This window comes from Neovison vison, chromosome 4, assembly GCF_020171115.1.
Source record: "Neovison vison isolate M4711 chromosome 4, ASM_NN_V1, whole genome shotgun sequence".
Lineage (NCBI taxonomy): Eukaryota > Metazoa > Chordata > Mammalia > Carnivora > Mustelidae > Neogale > Neogale vison.
Window position 1 is genome coordinate 228,611,382 of NC_058094.1, and position 20,891 is coordinate 228,632,272.

The following is a 20,891-nucleotide window of genomic DNA, read 5'->3' on the forward strand; positions in this document are numbered from 1 at the left end:
CGGGCGGCGGGGCGGGGCACAAGGCTTCCCGAGGACCGACACGGCTCTGCGGACATTCGGCGTCCAGCTTGACGGCGACACCTGGCTCAGCCCGACCGTCAGGCGCACACCTGGAGCGGCCGCCCGGCATCTCCGCGGAAACGCCGCTTTCTCGTCTCCCGACCTCTTACGCTGTGCGTCATTATAATCAAACCTTTATAATTCTCTATAAAGAGATGGGAAGAGACCGGAAATTTTTTTCCTGCACGCACAGCTTTGCTGTCTATTCCTGGCGAAGGACTTTAGAAAGCCAAGAAACAAAATGGCTTGAGCTTAGCCCACGAACCCCGTACACTTATCAGGGTATAAGCAACGCGGCTGCGGCAGGACAGCGGGAACAAGGCGACGCAGACGGGAGCTCGGCCCTCCCTCCCGCGGCCCCCCGGGCTCGGGCTCGGGCCTCACGCCCCTCCCCACGCCCCCCAGGACCTCCGGCTCTGCACCGTCTTGCCTGCGTCCCAGCAGCCGGCTCACTTCTTGTCCACACTCGCGGCTGGAGAACAAACACGCTCCAGGAAACCACCTTGTGCGCAAGCAGGTGACCCCAGAACTCCTCCCGGCGCACCTGCGCCCACCCCAGCCGCAGGGAGGGTCCGGTAGGACCACGCCCGACTGCAAAGGAGTCTGGGAATTGTGGTCTCTACCTGGTGGCCTATTAGTAAATTCCCCTTCCTTGTGTATCTTAGCTACAGCGGTGCCCGCGTAATTTGTAAGCACACGAACATATGCGGGATGCAAGCTGAGCTTGTTGTAACCTGCGGGAACACATGGCCAAAGAAGGTTTGGAGACACGAACCCACAGGATCAAGGCTAAGCTTCTTCGCAAATCCTTCTTCAGGGTCTGACCCAGCTACTTTCTCCTGCTTCTCCAGGCTTCATCCCAACACACCCAGCCATGCTGGGAGACCTCGGGCCAGCTTGCCCCTCACTGCCTTCCTCCCACAGCCTCCTCCTCCACGCTCCCCTTTCTCCTCACCGCACACCGGCCGGCCGGCCCCTCAAGCCCTAGGGAAATGTGCTACCCTCGGGGGAGTGTTTTCTAGCTTCTAACCGTGGGACTTCTGTTCCCTAGCATTCTGTGAGCCCCTGGAGGAAACCAGAGGAAACCAGCCACAGTGCGTGGAAATGGTGTCCTCCCCCTCTCCAGCAGGCAGAGCAACAGACTCGGCCCTTATGTGCGCATGCCAACCGCTGGGACCTGTGTCACCCACCATGGCGGTGGGCCTTGGCACATGTGACCGAGGGTCCTGAGACGGGACCGTTGTCCAGGTGGTCCTGTGTGAGCATCAGGGGCCTGAGAAGCCAATGCGGACACGGCAGACTTGGAGAAGGAGGTCTAAGGACAGAGGCGGCGGGCGGACCGGCACTCGGATGGGGCCTTGAGCCAAGGAGTGGGGCTGGTCTCGAGAAGCGGGTTAGGCAGAGAAGTGGGTTTCCCCACGGAGCCCCCGGCCGAGCAAGGCCCGCTGACACCGTGGATTCCGCTCTCTGAAACCCATTTCCGACGTCTGACCTCCCGAACTCGAAGATAATAAATTTCCGCCATTGTACGCCTCTAGGTTCGCGACAGCCTGCTCCCGCAGCCCTAGGACACGCACCCAGCGCCCTTCTCCGCGAGCCCAGGGCTCCCTGTCGCGTGCTGAGGCTCGAGCTGCCGGCGTGTCCTGCGCAGCGTACACAGCCGGTGCTCAAGGATGCTTTGTGAGTGGAACCTGGGGTGGGGCTGGGGGAGGGTAGCGGCCTCAGACGCCGACAGACTGGATTTGAGTCCCTGCTCGGACTTTCGTCCTGTTCTCCGAGCAGATTCCTGAATGCGGGACTCGGTTTCCTCACCCGACAGAACACGTGACACCTGCTTCAGGCGTTTGCAAGGATTAAGTAAGATGTGATATTGGCCCTTTGTGTTTTGGGCGATAACCAAGGAGATCAAGGCCCTGAGGCTCGAGGCCCTCGCTGGGGTGGGGGTGGGGGGGTGCTCTGTGGACCTTGCCTACCCCCATCCCCCACCTGGCTCCTAGTGTCCCAGATGTCTGGGCGTCCTCCGGGCACACCACTTCCCACACTACACCCACGCGAGTCTGCCTTCACCCTCCCCTAGAGCCCCGGCTGCGGTGACCAGCTCTCTGGGACCCCCTGCCCCGTAGCCGCCCACTGTGCGGGTGCCTCACCTCCGTGCCCGGGGCCTTAGCCTGGCATTTTAGCCTCTCCTGGCTCGGAGGTGCCTCAGGGGCAGACCCGTCGCAGCAATGAAGGAGAGTTAGAAGGAAGGCAGACAGGGACATGGGAGCCTCCCTAAGAGGAAATGCCCTGGAAGGAGCCCTCCACCCTTTCCAACCTGATCGGGGAGGTAACAGAAATCCCACAGGATGTGATAGGGGAGGTGACAAAAATCCGATGAGATGACCAGCACAGGGAGGGTTAATCAGATTAAAACAGCCGGCTAGCCCAGAAAACCCCCTCAACGTAGAAACTCTGGTGGCAACCCCCATCCGGTCCCCTCCCTCCTTGGGAGATTTATGCTATCACTTTGCTGTTGCTCGGTAAATGTCACTCTGTGGCCCTCCAGTCTGTCTGGTCTCCCTCCTTGGTCTTCGGAGCCGCGTGACCGAGAACCTCGGACAAGGACAGAGAAGAGTCCTGCAAGACAGGCCCCTTCCACTCCTGGCGGCACCCGGCTGTCCCGGGCCGATGGGCTGCCAGCGGAGCCACGGTCATCTCGGCCGCCTTCTCCATGTCTCCTGGGTCTCCCCTCTTCTCGTAAGGACGTCAGGCATACTGGATTAGCGACAAACCTCCTCCTCTATGACCTCATCTTGACCCAGCACGTCCACAAGGACCAGCTTTCCAAATAAGGTTGCCTCCTGAGGTCCCAGGAAGGACATGATTTGGGGGGACGCTGGCCAGTGCAGTCCGTGCACCCGTTTTGCCGCGCCCAAGTCCCACCCTCCTGGACAGCGCCTTCGCCCCCCCAGGAACTCGGGCTCTGGCCCACGGCCCGTTCTCACACCCTGAATGTGACATCAGCTGAAGCAACTTTGTCCTCCACGGGCACAGCCCGTCCAAGCCCCAGGCTGTCTGTGCCCGACCTCCCGGGGGCTGGCGACTCATTCCACACCACTTCCGCCGCCCAGTCCGAGCGCCACTCCGCGGACCCTGTCGTCACGCACAGCTGCGGCCTCGCCCCGAACGACGCACTCCTGCGACCTCTCCTCTCCAGACACCAAATCCAGGCACAGACGTGTTGGTGCTGGGTCTCTGTCCGCGGACAAAACAAAGCCACTCATGGCAGAGCCCACTCCAGAGCTCACACGGTGCTCCCTTCCTCCCGGGGGTCCTCCGGGAGAGGCTGGCTCCCCAACCCTGCTGCATCCCCCCTACTTCCTTCCGCCCTCCTTGGACTCCATGACTCCCTTAACCACTAGTCAAATTCCTGGGCTTCCTTGCTCCATCATCCCAGAAAAACTCGGTCCTGAATGCCCCAGAGGGCAGGCCTTCCTGCCCCAGCCTGCCCCGGCCTGCCCCGGGCATGGCCCAAGGAAGAGTCGCACCACCCTGAGGCCTCTGCAGGATCCCGGCAGAAACCCCGGTGGGGGGGGGGGCACTTCTCCTCAGCCCCTCCCCCCTTAGTTAAGTCCTCCCCCTTCGGGACTGGAACTGCCCCAGGGCTAGGCCCTGCAGCCCACCCACGCCCACGGCCGGCCCATCTCAAGTCCAGTCCTCCTCTCACACCGGCTTCCAGGTGATTCCAGTAAATTCCAGGACTCCGCAGGGAATCAGCACGCGTCCTTCCCCTTTATCAGTCCCTCTACCAGAATCTTCCCGCGGCATTTAAATTGACTCAGGTCTTCCTCGTTTGTAAAAGAAAAGAAAACTCCCTCTGCCCTGGGTCTACACTGGGCCCCACCATTTTCCTGTCCCCACCTCTCCCCAGGTGCCCCACAGGCACCGCACACCCGCAGAGGAAGGCAGGGCTGGTGCTTGTCGCCACTTGCCGCCTCCTCCTGGGATTTGTGGGCGTCTCACCTCCTTCCAGCCCTGCTGGGCTCCCCACCCCTGCACCCTGTGGCCTCTTTTCCTCCTCGCCATTCCCACGTGGGGCTGTCAGAGGCGCACAGATTTCTCCCCCGACACGCTCTGCCTTGGCCCATCCTCCAGCGGCTTCGGACGGACCGACGACCTTCCACATCTAAGGGTTGGCCAGGAAGGAAAGGACAAACTCTTCTCAGTCTTCCAAGATCTTCCTTCTGGAGTAGGAATGAAGTGTCTGGGAGACAACTCACAGCAGACAAAAACAAAGATGTATTACGTGCTCACCGTGGTCCGATAATGAAATTGAGACATAAAGGCATTCACTCTGGAAGCTTCAATTAGGAAGGAATTCTAAACAGAATGGGGGCTGTGGTAGTAAATGAGTAAAAAGTAACAAGAGCTGTCGGCACAGCCTTCTCGGCTCCAAATCGCCCACCTCCGGTTATCAGGATGTCTCTTCCCTGCCTGGTACAGGAGGGAACATTCACGTGCTAGATTTGTTTCCTGCTTTTAGGAGACAGAGGAGGCTCTGGGTGTCCTTTTGCACAGGCTGTCTCTCTCTCTTTTTTAAGATTTTATGTATTTGACAGAGACAGACATCACAAGCAGGCAGAGAGAGGGGGGGAAGCAGGCTCCCCGCTGAACAGAGAGCTCGATGCGGGACTCCATCCCAGGACCCTGAGATCATGACCTGAGCCAAAGGCAGAAACTCAACTCACAAGCTACCCAGGTGCCCCCAAGCTGTCTCTTTAGTAACTTATATTTTAAATAATCAGTATGCCAAAGTGGCACCTTTGGGGACACCCTAATCATGTCTCTTGGACTCCCCGTTCAAGTGACTGAAAGAAAATGTGACCTAACCAGACCTGCAGAAACAGTCTGGGTTCTTCCTGCCAGGAACGGCTGAGTACTAGGACAGGAGAACAGAGGGGTTAACAGCCGTGGGGCAAACCCGGGCCCTGCGGAGACAGGAATGGAGAGAGCTGACTGAGACACGTCTTTCCCCCAAAGGACTGTGGTAGCCGCAAAGCGGAAGATACCTCGAGGGGCCCAGCACGGCTGACTCGGCAACGCACGACCTTGTCTTTGCTTTTCCTCCTTCGACGCCCACTCGCCTCTTTCCCTCACTCCTGTTGGGATGACGCCAGCCAAGAAAGTCTTAGCAAAGGAGTTGAGATGCTCCTCGGCCTACAAGAATGCCATCTCGCCACCAGAATTGTGACCTGACTGCCTCGGGCCCACAGGCTCGTAAGAATCCTAAAGTCTTCGTAGTAACAGGTGCTGACAAGGACGTGCAGACATCGGAACCCTCATTCCTCGCTGGTGGGAAGGTGCTGTGGGGCAACTGCTTTGCAGAAGAGGCTATCAGGTCCGCTAAGGATGGAAGATGAGAGCCACCGCATGACCCAGCCCTGGCACGCCCAGCAGCCCCACCCGAGAGAAGCAAAACCTGGCCCCACAGAGATGGGCACTCCAAGGTTCCCAGACGCATTGTTCATCTGAGCCCCAAAGTGAGGACGATCCAACTATCCATCAGTTGGCGAGTGGGTAATAGAACGTGCATTTCCGTATAATGGGACATTATTCAGCAACAAAAAGTGAAGTACTGATGGCAGGACACAACACAGGTGACCCTTGAAATATTCCACTAAGTGGAGGACACCAGGGGCGCCTCGGGGGCTCAGGTCGTGGTCCTGGAGTTCCAGGATGGAGCCCTGCATCGGCCTCCCTGCCCACTGTGGAGTCTGCTTCTCCCTCTGCCCCCACCCTGCTCATTCTTTCTCTCTCACGCTCTACCTCCCATATAAGTAAATAAAATCTTAAAAAAGAAAGAAACCAAAGAACACATATGATGTAATACCAATCATATAAACCTCCAGAACAGGAAAACCTATAGAGACAGGAGACTGCTAGCTCCAGGGCTGGGGAGTGATGCTGGGATTATGGGTTTTTTTAAACCTATATTCCCAGGGCACCTGGGGAGCTGAGTCGGTTGTCCTCGGACTCTTGATGTCAGCTCAGGTCATGATCTCAGGGTCGTGGGATTGGGCCCTACAAGCCCTGTGTTGGGCTCCACGTCAGGCCTGCATGCTCAGTGGGAGTCCACCTGTCCCTCTCTTTCTCCTCCTCCTCCTCTCTTGCTCTATATATTTAAATAATTATATATTTAAATACATTTAAAAATCTTAATTTAAAAAATATGTTCTTTCATATTTTCTGAATGTTTTACAAGCATGTGGTGTTTTTCTATTAAAAATAATATACTTAGCTATTTACCCTACTCTGAAAAGATAGGTGTTATAAATTGTTACTAAAGTTTAAAAAAAAAAAAAAGCAAAACAGCAGGAATATTGAGTATGGGCGGTATATCCCCCACTGCCTGAGCTCTCAGAAATCTCCCAGACCCCGCACTTCCCTTTGGGCCCTTTGTCTTCTGTGTACAAGAGCTACAGAGGTCTCGCTTCCTGAGTGAGTTATTTGGGGAGAAAGTATGGGGCTGGGACGCCTGGGTGGCTCAGTTGGTTAAGCAGCTGCCTTCGGCTCAGGTCATGATCTCAGCGTTCTGGGATCGAGTCCCACATCGGGCTCCTTGCTCGGCAGGGAGCCTGCTTCTCCCTCTGCCTCTGCCTGCCTCTCTGTCTGCCTGTGCTCGCTTTCTCTCCCTCTCTCTCTGACAAATAAATAAATAAAATCTTAAAAAAAAAAAAAAAAAAAAAAAGAAAGTATGGGTCTGTGTTTAGTCCGTAAGCAACGGGAAACTTCCCTCGCTTGATGGCACGCCTACAATGATTAACATGGAGTGATGTGATTAAGAACTAAATGGTGCTGTCCCGAACATGTTTCCCCAAATACTTAATTCAGAGTAACTGGTGGGCTGGGGAGAGTTGACCCCATCACGCTCCACGCAGAGCCCTCCTGTGCTACGGAGACCGCAGTAAGAACGCCGTCCTGGAGGGAACGGACTTGTAAATTCTCAAAATGTTTCAATAGGGCTCCCGAACCCAAGCCTGTGGTTTGCAAGGCTGTGCATTGACGTTCCTCTGTTCCTCCGGTGCGGTTCGCCTGGACCGACTTCCTTCGTGGGACCAGACTCTACCGGCACTGGGGGTGCAGGGACAAGGCCTTGGACACTGAGGCCACCGGCAGCCTCGGCAGGAGCCCTCCCACCTTCCCACAGGACTGCTGGGCCTCGGGGTTGCTCCAGGAGGCCCTGATTCACACAGTCCTGGTCCAAATGCGAGGGAATGCAGAGTCAGAGGCTGGGCTATGTGGACAGCCCCTCCGGTGGGGAGAAGTGTAGCCACATGAACAGACCTCAACCCACATTAACCCGTGTGATGGAGAGTCCCTTTCCACACAGGAGAGACAACACAGGAACCCACGAAATATTTTCATAAGGGGCGCCTTGGGGGTTCTGTGAGTTACGCCTCCAACTCTCAGTTTCAGTTCCGATCATGATCTCAGGGACCTGAGATCGAGCCCCACCCTGGGCTCTGCACCAAGGATAGAGTCCGCTTGTGATTCTCTCTCTCTCCCTCCCGAGCCACCCCTCCCCCAACACCCTCTCCCTCTCTCTCAAATAAGTCTTGAAAAAAAATGTAGCTTCGGGGCACCTGGGTGGCTCAGTGGGTTAAGCGGCTGCTTTCAGCTCAGGTCATGGTCTCAGGGTCCTGGGATCGAGCCCCGCATCGGGCTCTCTGCTCAGCAGGGAGCCTGTTTCCCTTCCTCTCTGCCTGCCTCTCTGCCTACTTGTGATCTCTCTGTGTCAAATAAAAAAAAAATCTTAATTAAAAAAAAAAATGTAGCTTCATAGGGTTTGTCCTTGTACATAAGGGGAATTACAACTGAAAGTGACACTGGGCTAGTCTGCTTGGCCAGACAGGCTGGCGAGAGAAAAAACAAGGATCACCCACTATGCCTCAGATCCCCGGAGACAGATACACTGATTTCAGGGCTGTAAGAATTCTACAGGCGAGTGGAGAGCTGTGAGCTCCGCTTCCTGGGTGTTAAATATCTGAATGAACCAGTTTCCTGAAAGCTGGTGAGAAGCTTCTTCCATCCGCTAGTGTTTCCACATTGAGTCTGTGACAGGCTTCCATTTCAGGGCCAAGACGGTGGTATAGATTCTCGACCGTGCGGTCCGCACCTTGACCCACAGCGGTGCTTCTCAGCCTGTGTGCACGGTGCTAAACACCGATGGCAGGGTGGGGGAGGCGGCACAGGCCGCTGGCGGCCCACCCAGCAACGACTCAACCCTGCAGCTGCTTGGCGAGGCGAGCCGTCCACCATCCCAGCGATTTCCTACCAGTCAATGGTGGGGCATTTTTTGCTTTTTTAAAAATGTCTTGCTTTTACAAAATTGCAGCATTGCTCCGACGGCCCGCGCTTACGTCAAGCGCCTGGAGCAAATGGCCACAACCCAGAAGACAAAAGGCCACGAGATCGAGAATGCTTAGCACGTGTGCCTGTGAAGGTGATCACGGCGACCAGCGCGTAGAGCAGAACACACGGAACGTGCGCGCCCGCTTCTGCCCGCGCCGCGGACGGGGTGAAGACGGACCCGCCCTGCCGGCCACCCCGGCTTTGGGGCCGGGCAGGAAACGAAACACGTCACGTTATTAGCTGCGCGCGGAGACGGCGAGCGGGTCTGAAGCCAACGCCGTCCGCGTCCGCGGTGGAGCCGCTGCCACGCAAGCCGGACAGCACAGGGGCAGCGCACACGCGGCCCGGCACGAGGCTCCGGCGCCGGCACCGCAACCGGCCGTGGGCGGCCCGCGCGAGCAGGACAGAGCGGCCAGGACCCCGTCGACAGCTCCGAGCCGGGGAACGGTCGCGATTCCGCGCGGTCCCCCACTTGCCCGCGCAGCGCCCTCGCGCCCGGGAGTGTCGGCGCAGCCCCGCAGGCAGCACTGCACCTAACTTCCCTGTTTTACCACCAAAACCTCGTGTGCGCCCCCTTCCCCGCTCCCAGCCCCGCCGGAAGGATCCTGCAGCGGCGGGAGCGGCTCCGGACCACGTTTCCGGCGGTTTCATAAAGCGCTCGGGTGGAGCCCCAGGCCGATCCCGACCAGGCCCGCGCGGTGCGATCTCCGCCCCCTCGACCCGCGGGGTCCCCGGGCCGCCGGGGATCTGCTTTCGGCAGGGCCTCCCTGCACGTGCGCTCGCGCGGACGGGGCCGAAGACCGGCCGCGGCTCCGCATCTCCAGGAGCCGCTCTGGCTCTGCGCGACGCGGGCCTCCGACCGGCGTGGGGCACGCGGGGACGACGCGCGCCGCTGCCCGTCGACGACACGAGCCGCCCGCGGGGAGCGCAGCCCGGTGAGTCGCCCGTGGCCGGAGCACCGCGGGGCCGCCTCGCGCGCGCCAGGAAGGACGACGTGGCCGCGGGGGAAAGCGCTGCGCGGGCGCGGCCGTGGGGGATCCGTGTCACGGGACGGCTCCGCACCCGCCGTGCGGCCGGGGCGCGCGCACTCACACGCACCCACACGCGCGCACACGCACTCACGCCCCCCAACAGCGGGGCCCTCCGCGCCCGCTCTCCAGCGGCGGGCGGCGGGGGACCGGCGGGGGGACCGGCGGGGGGACCGGCGGGGGACCGAAGGCGCGCAGACGCGGGCCGCACACGTCAGGGGACGCGGCAGGCGCTGGAGCGGCCGGGCCGGCAGGGCAGGGCCACCCGCGCGCCACGACCGGGCGAGGACCTGGAGGCCGGGCCGCGCGACCGACAGACGCCACTCCCCGCTCCCGCCGCCCCGCTCTGCCCTCCCAGGCCCGCCGGGCCGGTCCCCGCGGCTCCCGCCGCCGTCCGCCCGCCGACCGTCCGCGCTCCCGAACCAGCGCGGCGCGAGGCGGCGGTGGCGTGTGCTGACGTCATATGGGCCGCCCGCCCCGGATTGGCCGCGGCCTCCTCACCAGACCGCGAGCGGACGGGCGCGCGGGCGGGGCGGGGCGCGCGCAGGCCACGCCCCCAGGCGGCGGGCCGGGCAGGATCACGTGACCCGGCGCCCCTCCGCCCGCCTTATAAGCTGCGCCGCGCGCCCCGCGCCACGGGCCCAACTCCAGGCGGTCCCGGCCTTGACCTCTTTCATCCGTGAACCCGCGCGCGGGCGCCCCTCGGACAGGTACGCCGGGCGCGTTGGGGGGCTCAGAGGCGGGCGCGGGCCGGGGCCGGGGCCGAGCTCGGCCCGGGGGCGTGGATGGGGAGGTCCGGGCACCCCCACCCCCTCCCGGGAGCGGGACGGACCCCGGCCCGGCCCCCGGGCGGGGCTGCACCCCCTGACCCTGCGAGCCGGCTCAGCGTCCCCTCCGTCCGGGACCCGGTACCTTGCGCCGCGCGCGGATGGCGTGCGGGAAACTTTGGGGCCGGACGGGCCAGCACCGGAGGGGCGTGCGGAGGGCACTCGCGGGCCCGCGGACACCCGGCCGCCGCCAGCCCGCACGCCGCCCAGGGGGGCCTCCCCGCGGTACCTGCGGCTCGGGCCGCGCATCTGCGGGCGCCCCAGGGGCCCGGGCTCTCCCGCACGAACCGCTATGAGTGGGCGTCGCGGTCCGCCCCGCGGCCGCCCCGGGCCCGCGCGCCCCCGGCCCGCGAACTTGACGGGGCCCGCCCCCCGCTCCGTCTGCCCGCAGGAGCGCCGGCCCGCTCGCGGTGACCGATGCCCAGGCTGGACGACCACTGCTGGAGCTGTTCCTGCGCCCAGGGCGCCAGGCACCGAGGCCGCCCGGGAGCCGGGGCCGGAGGGCTGGCGGCCAAAGTGGGTGACATGCTGAGCCCCGCCGCGCTGGCGGCCCGCCGGGGCCCGGACCCCGACCCCGCGCCCGCCCGCGGGCCTCGCAGCCCCGGGACGGGGGGTCGCGGCGCCGGCGGCGGTCCCCCCGGCAGCTGGCACCACCACCTGGTGCAGCGGAGCCTGGTGCTGTTCTCGGTGGGGGTCGTGCTGGCCCTGGTGCTCAACTTGCTGCAGGTGCAGCGGAACGTCACCCTGTTCCCCGAGGAGGTCATCGCCACCATCTTCTCGTCGGCCTGGTGGGTGCCCCCGTGCTGCGGGACGGCGGCCGGTGAGTGCGGCGGGGTGAGCGCTGGGGGAGGGCGCGGGCGTGGTGGTGAGGGCGCGCGGGGGGGTGTCGCGGGGGGAGCCGCGGGGGCGCCGGGGCAGCCTCCCGCCGACCTGGCCCGGGGGCCGCGCGCGGAGCCCGCTGCTGTGCCCTGGCCGAGCGGGCAGGGGATTGGCGGCCGGCGAACTGGTGAGCGGCGCGGCCTCGCTGCCATTGGCCGGGCGCTCCAACACGCTACCCGCCGGCCACCGAAAACAAACTGTCACGTGGGCCGGCGGGCGGGGGCGGCGCGCGGAGGGGACGCCCATCCCGCCGCCGGGGTGCCGCGGGGTGCCGCCCGGCGAGTGCCTGGGATCGGGCGCGCCACCCTCTTGGGGACTTTCTGGGTTACCTGAGAGTGCACGCTTGGTCTCGGCGCGCAGACCACGGAGCGCTTCCGTACCGGGCCGGCACTCATTGTTCCCCGCAGCCCCCACGGGCGCCAGGTGCGGAGTGCGGAGAGGGCAGTCGGGCCCCTGCCCTCAGCGCGCCAGCCCTGCCTGACGGAGCAGCCGTCTCTCCATGTGGGACCGGGTCGGGGCAGGTGTGCCCCGCGGTCGGCTGTGTAGCCGGCGTTTACGGACTGCTTGCTTTGTGTTTGATGTGCTTTGCTCTGTGCACGTCTCACAACAGCACGCCCTGATGGCTCCATTTCACAGATGTGGAAACTGAGTCACAGAGGCCTTAAGCATCCCTCTCTAGGGGGACAAAGTGGACGGCGGGGCCACTGTGCATCACACTGCAGACTGCCTCCGTGGAGTCTGGGTGTGTCCCCTGGACTGTGGAGACACATCCTGTTGGCAGCAGACTCACTGATCACAGCTGGAGGACACAGGGCTCAGAGCCGGGTGCTGTGTTCTAGCCAGGACGCATCATAGGGGATACTGCAGCTGCTCAGTGTGTAGACTGCTTTCCTCTCTGTTCTTAGGAAGATAGGGTCCTACTTGGCCTTTGTAAATCCTTTAAGCATATGGCTATCCTATTAAAAATCCTCTTTGAGATTTTTACCTAGATGCAGATTCCTTTTTTCATGCACATATGGTAAAGCAGTTCTTTCTCTGAATCAAAGATCTGATCTTAAAAATGAGGTATTTTAGGTTAGGCTTTTTTTGCAGTTGAAGCTTCAGGGGATTCTAGGACTATCTGAAACACAGTGTCTTCTACCTCATTTGAAAAAAAAATTATAAGCTATGACAAGATCCCATAGTCATTTGTATCTCTTTAGCCTTTAACCTTATAAGGTAAGGTTAAGTTATAGCAAAATAAGTTCTAGAATTGTTTGGGTTCCAGTTTTCAAAACTGTAAAATTAGAACTTGGTAAAATGTAATACGAAATAGAAAGTGAAACTCTCCCATCGGATGTTTTATCAGGACTGTGTCTCTTGTTTCTCTGTTCAGGAACCTGAAATAGTTTCCTCTTTCATGGGACACCAGGTGGAACTGCCCTGTGGCTTTCAAGCCTCCACCCTTGGTGACTTTAGGTTCTGAGCCTTGTGTCCCAACAGTTGGTCCCGGGGCCAGGACTGCCACCAGCCCCCATGTGCCCTGGTCCTGCCTTGGCTTTGTCTGCTTTGCTTCTGTCCTGGAACGCCACACCCTCCCCTGTCTAAAATCTCTGTCCTCTTGTTTTAAAATTCTGTGCCTGTGAAAATGCCGTAACTCTCCCCCAACAGTAAGCTCTTCCTACTCCGCCTTCTAGTTACATAACCCTCGTCATTTTACACATGAGGGAACAGACATGAGGCTCCAGGTCCCATCAGAGCCTGCGGGGAACAGGGATCTGGTTCTCTGAGCCTGGTCCCAGGCTGTTCCCATAGGTCAGGACCTGGAGTCGGGGGAGGCTCAGCATGGTTGACTCGTCATAGCGTTATATGGATAATTACCCCCTGCCCGACTCAAGTCTGTGCTCACCTGGACTGAAGAACAGCCATTTTATTTTCAGTTTCTCAAAACAGTGTGATCCTTTTGTTTGTACTCAAGGAAAACAGAAATACAAAATCCGTCTTCGGATGTCGTATTATAGCTTGTACATTTTTCTAGGAAAAGAACCGATTTAAGTAATGTGTTAATGATTGGCGCATTGAGATCCTTTCCTTGTGAGCCAGCATGCTCTAACACTGTGTTGTTTTCCCAGCTGTCGTGGGCTTGCTGTACCCCTGCATCGACAGTCGCCTCGGTGAGCCGCACAAGTTCAAGCGGGAGTGGGCCAGCGTGATGCGCTGCGTGGCCGTCTTCGTTGGCATCAACCATGCCAGCGCCGTATCCTTCGCAGATGTGCTCAGTCCGGAGCATTTCCTTAGCTTGTATGTTGAAGTGTTCTGTGCCTTTTAATCAGTATGTATTGTTTCCTAGGTCAGTTGAATGGCCTTCTGCCAGATCTTCAAAGACCTTGGCTTGGGGTCTACTTGGCAAGAGTTTTCAAAGTGATTCAGGAAACTTAAAGTCATCCCAGAAGTGGAGGGGACTTTCTCTTTTGTGCGATAGTCTTCTGGCCCCTTGGAGTGAGTTTTGGTGAATTCCCTTTCACCTTCCCATCTTCCCATCTCTTCTGCTGTGAGGACTTGGTTGCTCTGGCCCGGGGGGCAGCAGCTGGGGGTCCCTGTTCGTGGGCCGCTGCTTCTAGAGGTTGAAGAGAGATGTCTCTGCTTCTCTGCCCCTCCCTGGCTGTGCCCATGAAGTCTCAGGGCCAGCAAAGGTGGTGTCCTCTGCAGGGGGTTCTTAACCAAAGGTCCCTAAACTTCCCGAGCCCTCGGGTGGAAGGTGTTGCACAGACTACATCCACGCTGTACGTCAGTGCGTTTGTTAGGAAAACAGGCCGTAGTTTCCCAGGTCTCAAAAGACTTGGGGTTTCTTTAACACAACTAGATTCTATTTCAAAATCTTAGGGGAAGGTCTTTTTAGAGTTACTATGTCCTACTCTACCCGTATCTTAATGGGAAGAGCGTCAAGATGGGATATTATACCTTAGCTCCGACAACATTTGTGTTTTCACCTGCCAGTCGGTAGCGCTGTGATGAGAGGCAGGCGTGTGTCCACGGACTGTGGGAGTGCATACTGTCGAATGACCACGGATGAGGCACCCGAGGAGACATGGGGAGAGCAGTGTGTTTCCTCGGTTCAAGTCAATAGTCAAAACAAGAAATAGGACGGGGACTGCGGATGACCCAGCAACAAAATGTGCTGTTCCATGGTCAGATACCAGCAGCTGGAGCTTCTGGGGCGTTTCCTTGTAGATCGTGTCTCACCGAGTGACCCAGCGGAGTCCTCGAGGCTATGGCAGCCTTGTACCCAGCAGACCTTTTCTGCTGCAGTCTGGGCGGGTTCTTTGGATGGAGAATTATGGGCTGTGGAATAATGAAAGCACACATGTAGGCTCTGGGGCGTTTTGTTTGCTTGTCTGGTTGGTTTTTTCCTTGGCTTGTTTTGATCGTCTTAAAAATTATTGAACTTTTCTTTAACCTTGCATCACTAGAAGTTGGATTTTGCCAATAATGTCCAGCTCTCCCTGACATTAGCGGCCCTGTCTTTGGGCCTCTGGTGGACATTCGACCGTTCAAGAAGTGGCCTTGGTCTTGGGATCACCATCGCCTTCCTGGCCACGCTGATCACCCAGCTGCTGGTGTACAACGGTGTCTATCAGTAAGTCTGCGCCCCCAAGCAGTGACTGCGTCTGCCAGCCGTTCCTTCACTTTTGTTAGAAATACCCACAAAGCTGACATGTCCTGTTTTACTTACATAAACATGAGGTCAACTTAGGCACGAAAGTCTCAAAAGTGCTGCTGGTCGTGGATTGACGGCACAGTTTCCTCTGTTGTCTCTGCAGGTACACGTCCCCAGACTTTCTCTATATTCGCTCCTGGCTGCCGTGTATCTTCTTCTCGGGAGGCGTCACCGTGGGCAACATCGGGCGGCAGCTGGCCATGGTACGTCCTGACGCGGGCAGCTCCTGCACGGCGGGGCTTAGCCCCGTAGAAGCGCTTGACGAGAGTCGCTGTGACGTGCACTGCTTGGTGTCTAGTTGAGACCCAAGAACGATTATTGAGAAAAGCAGACTTAAAAAAAAAAAAAGAGTAACACCACCAAGGCAGCTGTTTGCTAAACTGTAAAGATTCAGGGATCTGTAACACATGGGGAGCGAGAAGACAAGCGGAGTAGTAGGGCCACCCGTCACGGGACAGACGCGCGTGGTGACTTTTCTGCGCTCTCCGCTGCTCCGGGAGCCGGCAGAGCGCAGTGGCCGGAGTGGCTGATGGTGGGTCACGGGCCCCCCCGTCCTGCGGGGCAGCAGGTGCCAGGAGACCCTGCGCCAGGGTCCAGGCCTGGGGAGGCCGGCCCTGCCCTTCCCGGGACCCATGGGCCTGGCTCAGCAGCGCTGCAAACCCCGCCGTGGTGGGGGAGCCCAGTCCCCGGGGCGCGGAGCCATTTCCCGCGAGCTGGAAGGCAGAGGAAGTCGGGGTCGCTTCGGTGGTTCTGGCCAGTAGTAAACACTCACGTCTAAACACTTTAGTGGACGTGGACATTTAACTTCTTCTCGAGTTGACTTGGACTCTAGGCCCTCAGTAAAGTGAACTGAAGAGAACTGTGGCCCTAGGAGGCCGCCGCCCTCACAGAGCAGCCCGGGGCTGTGTCAGAAAACTTCTCTCGGGCCCTCCGGCTGCTGACAGAGTTCGTGTGTGCCAGCTGATACTCGCTGGTGGGGGTCGAATTTGAAGGCTGCTTGGGCTGGTTCCCAGAAATAGAGCTGATTTCAGAAAGACAGAACGTGTAGCTTGTCCCATTGGTGCTGGAGTTCCTCGTGCCCCGTCGCCCCCCTCAGCCCTTAGAGTTCTGTGCAGCCAGTGCCTCGACGGGGGATTGATGAAAAAACGGTTTCTCGCAGCCCTGATGAGGGTCAGAGGACTTGGCTGACTTCTGTAGGCCTGTGCAGCCTCACAGGGCATGCCCCTGAGGCTGGCTTCCCGCCCCCAGCCAGCCCACTGACTGGTTTTCCGAGTAGAACCTGGCAGACCCATCTCCGCTGTCCGCCCGCCAGTGCTTGCTGCTGTGACGCTCCTGTTTCAATAACTTCAGTAGAGAGCTCCTAATACAGCTTTCGGGATAAAGCTGTCGTCAGCCAGGGTGACTTCATAAGATGAACATTTGTATGACATTCGCAGTCAGAGGTGGTGGCGTCGGGCTGCTGGGGGTGCTGCTCTGTGTTCTCAGAGAAGGTTCGACCCAGGCTCAGCCCGTACACGTGTCTTCCAGTTGAGACGGGCCTCCCACGGGCACGAGTTGTAAGCGTCTAGAAATGGTGGGAGGAGACGTCTTCTAAAAGTCATGCAGATTGTACCTTCGAAAATACCGCTTGAAGATTGTGTTCGTGAATGATCCTTGCTGTGCCCCGTAGGGTCATTATGGTAGAAAGCTTAAAATTAAAAATTGAACCGCTAAGTTGTAGAGATAAAACTAGCTAACTGCAGGGCTGTGATCCTCCTTACTGAAGCTCATTCTTTCTCTTTAGTCTTTAGAAGCCAGGAACTTGCTTAAGGATGTTCTTATCGTGTCTTGAAATGCGGGGTGTGACCATCCCCTTCCCGCCCGGGTGGTGAGAATGAGCGAACTTGTAAGGCTCTGTGCCCACCCCGCCCCTGTTTCCATCCATGAGAGGGTGCGGGTCCTCCCCCGGTCCCAGCCGCAGGGACAGTTAGCAGAGTCGGAAGTGGAGGCTTCTTCCTCTGGGCCGGCCGCCAGCGGTGCTGTGGGCCGGGCCGGGAGCTGCTGGTGGCAGGTGGCCACTCCTGGTGGCTCCAGGCAAGGGCCATGGCAAGGTCCCCATTCTTTGGCTGGAGAGCCAGGACGGGTGAGCATGTGTGAAACGGTGTTCAGTTGTGCTCCTGGCTGTGTTGATGCTGAAGAGGGCTCTGCAGTGGAGCGCGGTTTCCGGCAGCTTCTGGCGCCATGGCTTCAGGGAGTTACGGATGCCTGTAGGCGGGAGCCAGCTTGAATTCCTGTTCCACAGCACGGGCCTTCGGACTTGGCGGGCAGCACTCGAGGAGACCAGCCTCCTGGGGAGGCGGCGGGGAGGTGGGATCTGGAACAGGTTAGAAGCTGCTGCTTCTGGAAGGTAGAACTGTGCATGGTTTTTAGTGTACGTTAGATTTTTCTAGTCTTCATTTAAAACGTTACAGCAAGGGGCTCTGTGCATTAGAGCCTCTGCCTTCGGCTCAGGTCATGATCCCAGGGTCCTGGGATCGAGTCCCGCATCGGGCTCTCTGCTCGGCGGGGAGCCTGCTTCCCCCTCTTCTCTGCCTGCCTCTCTGCCTACTTGGGATCTCTTTCTCTCTATCAAATAAATTTTTTAAAAAATCTTTTAAAAAGTTATAGCAAAAGCATTACTTTTAGGATCAGAAACCGAAGTGATGTGCGCAGGGACTCGTAGTCGGTGGAGGCTGTGGATGGGGGAGCAGGGAGGCTCGCTGGGCCCTCTCGGAGCCCGTGCACGCGGGGGCCCCGCGGATGGCTGCCCACCTCGCTGGGCCCTCTCGGAGCCCGTGCACGCGGGGGCCCCGCGGATGGCTGCCCACCCCTGCCTCCACTTGCAGCCAAGACCCCAACTGAGCTTCTGAGCGCCGCTGCCTTCCCGGGCGCGACCCTGGCCTTAGAGCACCGTCCCCCCGCCGCGACCGCAGTGGGCAGCTGGTGCCCGCCTCTGACTGTCCCGGCTCCCACCCCCGCACCTGCGCACGCGAGTCTCAGGAGGGCAGCCCTCTCGCTCCATGACGGCACACCCAGTGCGGCACGGGCCGCCTGCTCCCCGAGAGAGTCCTCTGTGCCCTGCAGCGGCCAGCAGAGCGGGGGGCCTGCCGATAAGGTGGGGGTGTGGAAAATGACATTTGTCTCTGACTACGCCAGGACCCAAGAATGAAATACGCAGGCCTGATGAAGGTTCCCTGCCTCCCTGCTGGTGTGGCCTAAGTGCTGCTGACCCCCAGGTGGCAGAGGGCCATGAGGGGCTGGAGAGCTGGACGGTCTGCAGGCGCCTGCAGCCCAGCCCTGGGGGTGCTGCGAGCAGGCCCTAAGGGCCCTGGGCGGCAGGGCTGGGGAGTGAGGCCCGGGCCCCGTCTTGGAGCAGCCCTGAGGTCGCCCACCGGACAGACTGGGAGAGCGTACCCTGTTGTGCAGGCATGTCACCTGGCAGGGTGGGGGCCTCCCGGCCAAGGGCAGCGAGGAGGTCGCAGCGGGGGGTGGGGGGTGCCTGTCTGCTGTGCGGGTGGCTCCCTTCCTGCCCCGTCCCCTCCAGCTGAGGAGCTTCTCCTTCGCACACACGCAGGGCTCACCTTCTCGCTCTCTTTCCGTGCAGGGGGTTCCCGAAAAGCCGCATAGCGACTGAGTCTTCAGACCCACCGGAGAAGAGCGCGATTTGGGAAGAAAGTCTGTGACATTGGATTGTGACAAAGATTTGTCTTTTTTCCTCAGTGATCCATTTAGATGGGGCTGACTGTCCCCGTGACTCCCGGAAAAATAACTCCCCTGTCCTAGAGAAGCACGTGGAGAAGAGCTGCTTCTCTCGAAAGGGCACTTGCTTGATGCGCCCGTGCCCGAGTCCGCTCCGGAGACGCGCCCCCAGGCGGGCAAGGGAGTGCTGGCAGGCACGGCTTCCCGAGTATTCGATCTCCTTACGTTATTAAAAGCAGGTTGCCATATTTCAAAGCCTTGAACTGAAGCCTGATTACCAGCTGTTGGTTTTGTATCGCTGCCCACAGGGGATAGAGCTCGATGGTGCTTAACAAAGGTGAGGTGTGGAAAAATAGGAATATTTATCCAAAAGTTTTTAAAAATAGGGTTGGTAAGAAGAGAAGTGGCAGTGAGCACAGGGAGGCTGCATGGGGAGGCCCCAGTGCTGAGACGCTCACGCCCCCATGCCTCTCACGCGTGTGCTCCGCAGCACACAGCTGAGGAGCTTTGTGCAGACAATCTCCCCGAGTGCAGAGGGCAGGGAAGGCCTCGGGTCCACACTGCGGTCGTCTGAGGGCCTCACCGCGACACCTGGGGAGTTTCATCCCAGATCCGTAATCTGAGAGGGCGTCTCTGTCTGCCGAGCGTCTCGGGCTTAGGGATCCGGAGTCGCGTGCGGTTCCCTCCGTGCACCGGAACGGACACAGCGATGCAGGTGCACGGCCTTCTGGAATCTGCAATCTGTGATTGCCTCGTGAGCGCCCCGTGCGCACGCCGCCGCCTGGAGCGCCGCGCGTCTCTAAACACTCGGAGATACCGGTGAGCACAACGTCTTCAAGGACTGGCGTAGACCATCCCGGACCCGCTTCGCAAGGACTGGGTCTCAAACATTAAGTGCAATGTATATGAAACCAATCTGAGCCTTGTATTCTCTTAAATATTTATTTTTTTTTAACGTATGAGAGGTTGAAGAGGGTTCTCCATTCATTTCAGTGCTGCGCGGAGGCGGAACTCAGCAATAATTTCTTTCAGTTAGAAGTTACTCTGTTGTGCCCTCCACTGAGCCCCGGTCCTTTCCAAATACTCCAGACGTGTGGGATGGGTAGATAGACCTGGCATTTTTACTTACAAATTTACCTTTTTGTACTTTGCAGTTTAAATGTTTTTGTTTCAAATTCTGTGAAAGTGACTTCATTACGAGACTCCTTTTGACTAGAAACGGGCAGTGGGCAGGATGGGGGGTTGGAGGGCTGGAAGGCCCGGCACCCGCGGCTGGGAACGTGCCCCCTTGGCTCCGCTGGTGCAACGATCTTGCTACGGTGGTTCAGTTTTGTTCCAAGAAAAACACCTCGGAGCAAAATGTAGGTGACTGTGTAGCTAATCTGTGTTAGAGGAACTTTGTGTAAAAGTAAACAGGATCGTTCCGAACTTGGCACTGACCCCTGACACGTTTTCTGAAAGTGCAGTTGGATGATTAGCCGTGTGAAAAGATTTTTCAAGGAAGAGGTCAGCATTTTATGAAAAACCAGAAGTTATTAGGTGAAAGCAGTAACCGAATCTTTAAAGTATACTTGATCATGTACAAACAGTAAGTATTTTTTTCTCTGAAACTGGAAGTAAATCTCTATCTCTTAGAAATAATGTAGCCAAAAATGTGAATCTGAAGAATTTTTTTGCCAATACTTTATAGCAAGTATATGAACCAAAGTGATTTGCGTTTGTAAAAATGTAAAATATTACGAACAAAATTTGCACTATACCAGATACAGACATCTAGTGAGATTCACAGTCATACTAAGTTTTCAGCACTGTGTTCTTTTTGCATTCATTTTTTACTTTTATTAAAGGTTCAAAACCAACGCTTGTGTTCACGACCTTTTCTTTAAGGGGATGGGGGGGCTTCTCTGGAATGTTAGGGTTCGGAATGGGAAACGGCGTTACAGCTCTTCAAATGTGACTAAATGTTGAGAGAACCTCTTGGGGAAACGCCACTTGAGCGTATTTTTACTTTGGGTGGGAAGTGGGAACGGCAAGAGGGGCGGCATTGTACCCCTCCCTGCGCTGGGGGGCGGGGCCTCTGCCTGAGCCTAGCCCCGCCCCCCCAGGAGTTCTGTGCTCTGTCCAGGTGAAGGGCCCCTTCTCCCCATCCCAGATAGGTGTCTCCCCACAAAGAGAGCCCAGGAACAAGTCCTGTCAGAGGAGTCCCATGTGTCCAGCCCGGGGGCTCAAACCCTCCCAGCCTGGGTTTGAGAGTAAATCCGCGAGGCCTGCGCTTCCTGGACTGGGGCGGGT

At 58.5% G+C, this 20,891-nt stretch overlaps 2 protein-coding genes across 2 annotated transcripts; both read left to right on the plus strand.

Moving 5' to 3' along the window:
* Positions 1-10,127: 10,127 nt before the first annotated feature.
* Positions 10,128-20,458, plus strand: INSIG1 (insulin induced gene 1). The gene is made up of 6 exons (XM_044246908.1): positions 10,128-10,189; positions 10,698-11,126; positions 13,297-13,421; positions 14,635-14,801; positions 14,986-15,085; positions 18,505-20,458. Exons 2-6 carry the CDS (start codon positions 10,724-10,726, stop codon positions 18,532-18,534), a joined length of 825 nt encoding a protein of 274 aa, XP_044102843.1. The 5' UTR covers positions 10,128-10,189; positions 10,698-10,723; the 3' UTR covers positions 18,535-20,458.
* LOC122905481 lies at positions 10,265-10,720 on the plus strand. The gene has a single exon (XM_044247043.1). It carries the CDS (start codon positions 10,265-10,267, stop codon positions 10,718-10,720), a length of 456 nt encoding a protein of 151 aa, XP_044102978.1.
* Positions 20,459-20,891: the final 433 nt, after the last annotated feature.